Source organism: Xyrauchen texanus, unplaced genomic scaffold (assembly GCF_025860055.1).
Source record: "Xyrauchen texanus isolate HMW12.3.18 unplaced genomic scaffold, RBS_HiC_50CHRs HiC_scaffold_117, whole genome shotgun sequence".
NCBI lineage: Eukaryota > Metazoa > Chordata > Actinopteri > Cypriniformes > Catostomidae > Xyrauchen > Xyrauchen texanus.
The window spans coordinates 63912-72713 of NW_026265509.1; the positions used below are offsets into that span (position 1 = coordinate 63912).

Below are 8802 nucleotides of genomic sequence, written 5' to 3' on the forward strand. Positions count from 1 at the left end.
TCAGCACAGAACTTTGCAAACTTTATGAAACAGCTCTAAACAGCCCAAAAGCAACCATTTAAGCTCAAATTAGCTGATAGGAGTCATTTTATATCAGAATAAACAAAAGTTTCAATTAAACATGACTTTTCAGTAATTTAACTAGAAATTAACTATGCATTGCAAATGAAACAATTACCAGTCAAAAAGCCGCATTACAACAAGTTTGCATGAATTATGAGGGCTAAACAGTCTTTTTAAAGGAGGTAACTGATTGTCAGCACAGAACTTTTCAAACTTTATGAAACAGCTCTAAACAGCCCAAAAGCATCTATTTAAGCTAAAATAAATGAATGGAGTCATTTTATATCAGAATTCACAAAATGTTCAATTAAAAATTACTTTTCAGTAATGTCACTAGAAATAAGCAATGCAGTGCAAAAGAAACAATTGACAGTCGAAATGCAGCATTACAACAAGTTGGCATGCATTATGAGGGCTAAACAGTCTTTTAATGGAGGTAAATTGACAATGGAGGTTTCAGCACAGAACTTTTCAAACTTTATGAAACAGCTCTTAAAGCCCAAAAGCAACCATTTAAGCTCAAATAGCTGATTGGAGTCATTTTATATCAGAATAAACAAAAGTTTCAATTAAACATGACTTTTCAGTAATTTAACTAGAAATTAACTATGCATTGCAAATGAAACAATTACCAGTCAAAAAGCCGCATTACAACAAGTTGGCATGCATTATGAGGGCTAAACAGTCTTTTTAAAGGAGGTAACTGATTGTCAGCACAGAACTTTTCAAACTTTATGAAACAGCTCTAAACAGCCCAAATGCATCTATTTAAGCTAAAATAAATGAATGGAGTCATTTTATATCAGAATTCACAAAATGTTCAATTAAAAATTACTTTTCAGTAATGTCACTAGAAATAAGCAATGCAGTGCAAAAGAAACAATTGACAGTCGAAATGCAGCATTACAACAAGTTGGCATGCATTAAGAGGGCTAAACAGTCTTTTTAATGGAGGTAAATTGACAATGGAGGTTTCAGCACAGAACTTTTCAAACTTTATGAAACAGCTCTAAACAGCCCAAAAGCATCTATTTAAGCTAAAATAAATGAATGGAGTCATTTTTATCACAATAAACAAAATGTTCAATTAAAAATGACTTTTCAGTAATGTCACTAGAAATTAACTATGCATTGCAAATGAAACAATTGACAGTCGAAATGCAGCATTACAACAAGTTGGCATGCATTATGAGGGCTAAACAGTCTTTTTAAAGGAGGTAACTGATTGTCAGCACAGAACTTTTCAAACTTTATGAAACAGCTCTAAACAGCCCAAATGCATCTATTTAAGCTAAAATAAATGAATGGAGTCATTTTATATCAGAATTCACAAAATGTTCAATTAAAAATTACTTTTCAGTAATGTCACTAGAAATAAGCAATGCAGTGCAAAAGAAACAATTGACAGTCGAAATGCAGCATTACAACAAGTTGGCATGCATTATGAGGGCTAAACAGTCTTTTTAATGGAGGTAAATTGACAATGGAGGTTTCAGCACAGAACTTTTCAAACTTTATGAAACAGCTCTTTCAGCCCAAAAGCAACCATTAAGCTCAAATAGCTGATTGGAGTCATTTTATATCAGAATAAACAAAAGTTTCAATTAAACATGACTTTTCAGTAATTTAACTAGAAATTAACTATGCATTGCAAATGAAACAATTACCAGTCAAAAAGCCGCATTACAAGTATGCATGAATTATGAGGGCTAAACAGTCTTTTTAAAGGAGGTAACTGATTGTCAGCACAGAACTTTTCAAACTTTATGAAACAGCTCTAAACAGCCCAAAAGCATCTATTTAAGCAAAAATAAATGAATGGAGTCATTTTATATCAGAATTCACAAAATGTTCAATTAAAAATGACTTTTCAGTAATGTCACTAGAAATAAGCAATGCAGTGCAAAAGAAACAATTGACAGTCGAAATGCAGCATTACAACAACTTGGCATGCATTATGAGGGCTAAACAATCTTTTTAATGGACGTAACTGATTGTCAGCACAGAACTTTTCAAACTTTATGAAACAGCTCTTACAGCCCAAAAGCAAACATTTAAGCTCAAATAGCTGATTGGAGTCATTTTATATCAGAATTCACAAAATGTTCAATTAAAAATGACTTTTCAGTAATGTCACTAGAAATAAGCAATGCAGTGCAAAAGAAACAATTGACAGTCAAAATGCAGCATTACAACAAGTTGGCATGCATTATGAGGGCTAAACAATCTTTTAATGGACGTAACTGATTGTCAGCACAGAACTTTGCAAACTTTATGAAACAGCTCTAAACAGCCCAAAAGCAACCATTTAAGCTCAAATAGCTGATAGGAGTCATTTTACATCAGAATAAACAAAAGTATCAATTAAACATGACTTTTCAGTAATTTAACTAGAAATTAACTATGCATTGCAAATGAAACAATTACCAGTCAAAAAGCTGCATTACAACAAGTTTGCATGAATTATTGAGGGCTAAACAGTCTTTTTAAAGGAGGTAACTGATTGTCAGCACAGAACTTTTAAAACTTTATGAAACAGTTCTAAACAGCCCAAATGCATCTATTTAAGCTAAAATAAAGGAATGGAGTCATTTTATATCAGAATTCACAAAATGTTCAATTAAAAATGACATTTCAGTAATGTCACTAGAAATAAGCAATGCAGTGCAAAAGAAACAATTGACAGTCGAAATGCAGCATTACAAGTTGGCATGCATTATGAGGGCTAAACAGTCTTTTTAATGGAGGTAAATTGACAATGGAGGTTTCAGCACAGAACTTTTCAAACTTTATGAAACAGCTCTTACAGCCCAAAAGCAACCATTTAAGCTCAAATAGCTGATTGGAGTCATTTATATCAGAATAAACAAAAGTTTCAATTAAACATGACTTTCCAGTAATTTAACTAGAAATTAACTATGCATTGTAAATGAAACAATTACCAGTCAAAAAGCTGCATTACAACAAGTTTGCATGAATTATGAGGGCTAAACAGTCTTTTTAAAGGAGGTAACTGATTGTCAGCACAGAACTTTTCAAACTTTATGAAACAGCTCTAAACAGCCCAAAAGCATCTATTTAAGCTAAAATAAATGAATGGAGTCATTTTATATCAGAATTCACAAAATGTTCAATTAAAAATGACTTTTCAGTAATGTCACTAGAAATAAGCAATGCAGTGCAAAAGAAACAATTGACAGTCGAAATGCAGCATTACAACAACTTGGCATGCATTATGAGGCCTAAACAATCTTTTTAATGGAGGTAAATTGACAATGGAGGTTTCAACACAGAACTTTTCAAACTTTATGAAACAGCTCTTACAGCCCAAAAGCAACCATTTAAGCTCAAATAGCTGATTGGAGTCATTTATATCAGAATAAACAAAAGTTTCAATTAAACATGACTTTCCAGTAATTTAACTAGAAATTAACTATGCATTGTAAATGAAACAATTACCAGTCAAAAAGCTGCATTACAACAAGTTTGCATGAATTATGAGGGCTAAACAGTCTTTTTAAAGGAGGTAACTGATTGTCAGCACAGAACTTTTCAAACTTTATGAAACAGCTCTAAACAGCCCAAAAGCATCTATTTAAGCTAAAATAAATGAATGGAGTCATTTTATATCAGAATTCACAAAATGTTCAATTAAAAATGACTTTTCAGTAATGTCACTAGAAATAAGCAATGCAGTGCAAAAGAAACAATTGACAGTCGAAATGCAGCATTACAACAACTTGGCATGCATTATGAGGCCTAAACAATCTTTTTAATGGAGGTAAATTGACAATGGAGGTTTCAACACAGAACTTTTCAAACTTTATGAAACAGCTCTTACAGCCCAAAAGCAACCATTTAAGCTCAAATAGCTGATTGGAGTCATTTTATATCAGAATAAACAAAAGTTTCAATTAAACATGACTTTTCAGTAATTTAACTAGAAATTAACTATTCATTGCAAATGAAACAATTACCAGTCAAAAAGCCGCATTACAACAAGTTTGCATGAATTATGAGGGCTAAACAGTCTTTTTAAAGGAGGTAACTGATTGTCAGCACAGAACTTTTCAAACTTTATGAAACAGCTCTAAACAGCCCAAAAGCATCTATTTAAGCTAAAATAAATGAATGGAGTCATTTTATATCAGAATTCACAAAATGTTCAATTAAAAATTACTTTTCAGTAATGTCACTAGAAATAAGCAATGCAGTGCAAAAGAAACAATTGTCAGTCGAAATGCAGCATTACAACAAGTTGGCATGCATTATGAGGGCTAAACAATCTTTTTAATGGACGTAACTGATTGTTAGCACAGAACTTTGCAAACTTTATGAAACAGCTCTAAACAGCACAAAAGCATCTATTTAAGCAAAAATAAATGAATGGAGTCATTTTATATCAGAATTCACAAAATGTTCAATTAAAAATGACATTTCAGTAATGTCACTAGAAATAAGCAATGCAGAGCAAAATAAACAATTGACAGTCGAAATGCAGCATTACAACAAGTTGGCATGCATTATGAGGGCTAAACAGTCTTTTTAATGGAGGTAAATTGACAATGGAGGTTTCAGCACAGAACTTTTCAAACTTTATGAAACAGCTCTTACAGCCCAAAAGCAACCATTTAAGCTCAAATAGCTGATAGGAGTCATTTTACATCAGAATAAACAAAAGTATCAATTAAACATGACTTTTCAGTAATTTAACTAGAAATTAACTATGCATTGCAAATGAAACAATTACCAGTCAAAAAGCTGCATTACAACAAGTTTGCATGAATTATTGAGGGCTAAACAGTCTTTTTACAGGAGGTAAATGATTGTCAGCACAGAACTTTTCAAACTTTATGAAACAGCTCTAAACAGCCCAAAAGCATCTATTTAAGCTAAAATAAATGAATGGAGTCATTTTATATCAGAATTCACAAAATGTTCAATTAAAAATGACATTTCAGTAATGTCACTAGAAATAAGCAATGCAGTGCAAAAGAAACAATTACCAGTCGAAATGCAGCATTACAACAAGTTGGCATGCATTATGAGGGCTAAACAATCTTTTTAATGGAGGTAAATTGACAATGGAGGTTTCAGCACAGAACTTTGCAAACTTTATGAAACAGCTCTAACAGCCCAAAAACAGCCATTTAAGCTGATTGGAGTCATTTTATATCAGAATAAACAAAAGTTTCAATTAAACATGACTTTTCAGTAATTTAACTAGAAATTAACTATGCATTGCAAATGAAACAATTACCAGTCAAAAAGCTGCATTACAACAAGTTTGCATGAATTATGAGGGCTAAACAGTCTTTTTAAAGGAGGTAACTGATTGTCAGCGCAGAACTTTTCAAACTTTATGAAACAGCTGTAAACAGCCCAAAAGCATCTGTTTAAGCTAAAATAGCTGAATGGAGTCATTTTATATCAGAATTCACAAAATGTTCAAATAAAAATGACTTTTCAGTAATGTCACTAGAAACAAGCAATACAGTGCAAAAGAAACAATTACCAGTCGAAATGCAGCATTACAAGTTGGCATGCATTATGAGGGCTAAACAATCTTTTTAATGGAGGTAAATTGACAATGGAGGTTTCAGCACAGAACTTTGCAAACTTTATGAAACAGGTCTAAACAGCCCTAAAGCAACATTTTGAGCTCAAATAGCTGATTGGATTCATTTTATATCAGAATTCACAAAATTTTCAATTAAAAACGACTTTTCAGTAATTTAACTAGAAATAAGCTATGCATTGCAAATGAAACAATTACCAGTCAAAAAGCTGCATTACAACAAGTTGGCATGAATTATGAGGGCTAAACATTAATTAATTTCTTTTTAAACGGGTTGCAGTTGAAAGTCGGTGTAGAACAGTGCTAAAAAGCATTTAAGTTAACTAAGTGCTAAATAACTTAGATTGAAATTATTTTAAAGTTATACAATATTAGAATTTAGAAGTAAGCACAAGAAACAAATTTATTGTAGTTCATATCCATTGTATTCATTTTAGGTAAAATAAAAGGGAGTTGTAGTTTGATATACAATTGTGTTTGTTTCAAGTATGTGTTTAATATATTCTAAGAGTTTTTGTTTAAAGGATTTCATTGGTGAAGTGAAATGTATAATGTAACATGTAATATTTTGATGTTTGGTGGTAAAAAAAATATTTTACTATATGATTTTTGTATGCATGGAGTGACGTGAGGTGAAAGGGCGGAACCCGGAGAAAAAAAAAGACGATATAGCTGAGGAGAAGTTGCGTCGAGGATTTGCTCCATGCTTTAGAGGTTAAACTGAAAAATAGAACGTGACAAACGTTGTATATTTGCCAGTTGGACTTTGTTTAGGTCTTGTGCACACAAATCGGACTGAATTGTGAACTTGGAAGCCGAACACTTTGTAGTTGTTGACGGTTTGCTGAAGTTAACGTCTCGTCACTGAGAGGATGCCTGTCGCGTGAGTGATTGTCAGCCCCTGGTCATCGCGCGTGAGAGACTGCCTGTGACGGTGTGGTAATTCGACGGAAAAACCACCACTTGGGATTAAGGTATTTTTTAATTGTTTCTTTTGCTCCAAAGGGAGTGAAGGGGTCATTTTGTTAGACCACACCGAACACAAGCGACGCTCCCAGGCCTGCAACGTTTAGCTGTTAAGTTTTAGCTCATTTGCCGGCAAGGACTGGGGTGGGTGAATCACGGGTAGTGTGTGTGTGTGTTTGTGTGTGCGTGTGGGCCCGCGTGTGTGTTTCATGATGTGTTATGTGCTGTATTTTAGCCTACAAGTTTTTTAGCTTACTACATTTTGAGGCTATTGAGGTACGTGTAACTTTTTTTTTTTTTTCTTTTACATTTTGAGGTAAATTCAAACTTGAGGTTTGAGGTGATTTAATTTTATTCATTAAGCTAAGTATTTGTTGAATATTTTTCTTCATTGACACATTTCTTCATTGATACATTTTGTATCTTGTTGTTGTTTGTTTATATTGAGAATTCATTCTTTTGGTGATTTTAATATTTTATTTATTTAGTAAACTCCATTTTTATTTAACATTTCAATAATTGAGTCCTGAGTATTTATTTTGTGTAAGATATCATTGGGTAATAGATTGAATATGTAAATGATATTTCATGTGAATATGGTTTAAGTCAGTTACACACAAGTAAGTATACAGGGTTGTGGTTTAAAAGTTTATTAGTTATTCAAAGCACAAGTAAAGTTACACAAACAGACATTTAAACAGGAGGTCAGCAAGAATTCTATATATACAGTTTATTGGGATTAATTTAAGAGCCCAGGCACGCCCTTTAGTACCAGGAAATTGGCCTAGGGGGCACTACACAAAATGGAGGCACCGCTGGGATGATTTTTGCTGTAATTTCCTTCCGGTTAACGTTGATGATGCTCCAGAGAGCGCTAAGTTGAACTTACATTGCTGTCTTTGATCTGGAGTGTGAAGAAAAAAAAATGGAATTAGGAAACAGTTCTGCTTTGCAACAAGAGCTGCTGGATTGGTGTAATGATGCATTGGTTCAGCCCGATAATGCATTGTTGTTGTTGGATGTTCCAGCTGATGTTGATATAGCCTTTATTGAGAGCACAATGGAAACTGTGAAAATATTTGGCAGAGTACGTGTTCGTTCTTCGAAAGAAGGTCCGGCTAAAACAAGTTTGCTGGTGCTGTGTGAATGTCGTGAAAAGATTGATCCTTCTCGGGTTCCTGCTGATGTATTACCTAAGGATGGTGATCCTGCATGGAAGATTGTGGTCGTCAGAGACAAAGAGCCTGCCCCTGATGACTTCTCTGCAAAACTCAGAAAGCTTCTACAAGATGAAGGTAAATCCATGACTGATGTTCAAGCGTTGCTTTCCCCTCTCCCTACTAGTTCTCCTGAAGCAGTAATTCGGGCAGTTGGTGAGCTCTTGGAAAAGACAACAAAGCGTTCTAGTGATTCCACTGATTACAAGCGACTGCGTGTTTTCTCCGGTGTGGTGCCTACTCCGGCGGGAGAGGAAACCATGGAGAATTGGATAGAGCAAGCTAAGTTGATGAAAGCAGAAAGTGATTGTGCTGAAAAAGAGAAGCGTAAGCGCATTGTTGAAAGCTTAAAGGGTCCTGCCCTTGAGATTATCAAGGCAGTTAGATTGTCTAATGGTGATGCTAGTGCATCTGAGTACCTTGTTGCGCTTGAAAGTGAGTTTGGGACTTCAGAGTCCGGTGAAGATTTGTATTTTGCATTCAGATTTCTTCGCCAGAACTCCGGTGAAGCACTGTCTGAGTTTCTCCGTCGAATGGAGAAGTCATTGACCAAAGTAGTTCAGAGAGGTGGACTACAACCTGCACAAGTTGATCGGGTGAGAATTGAGCAACTTCTTCGTGGTGCGGTAGAGTCTGACTTGATGTTGCTGAAGTTAAGGCTGAGAGAGAGAAAAGAGTCCCCGCCTACTTTCTTGAAACTACTGAACGAGATTCGTGAGGAGGAGGAAAATGAAGTGGCCCGGTGTAAGCTTGACGCAACGGTGAAACCTGTGATCCCTAAAGCGTCGCCAACACCAAAACCCACTGAGATTCAAGCATTGAAAGCTGAGGTCAAGGAGCTGCGTGCCAAGCTGGAAGAGTCACGCAAGGCCCCGGCATTACCTGAAGCCCCAGAACAGAAAGCAAAGATGACTTCTGAGAGTGCTGAAGCACGAATAGACCCTGAAGTACAGAGCTTGAGGACTCAAGTTCAGCAAC

At 34.8% G+C, this 8802-nt stretch overlaps 1 protein-coding gene across 1 annotated transcript; it reads left to right on the forward strand.

Annotated features, from left to right (window-relative positions):
* Positions 1 to 7532: 7532 nt before the first annotated feature.
* Positions 7533 to 8771, forward strand: LOC127641611 (paraneoplastic antigen Ma1 homolog; the record flags this gene model as incomplete). The annotated part of the gene is made up of 1 exon (XM_052124588.1): positions 7533 to 8771. A coding segment is annotated over exon 1 (1239 nt), but the record flags the coding sequence as incomplete, so codon positions are not given.
* Positions 8772 to 8802: the final 31 nt, after the last annotated feature.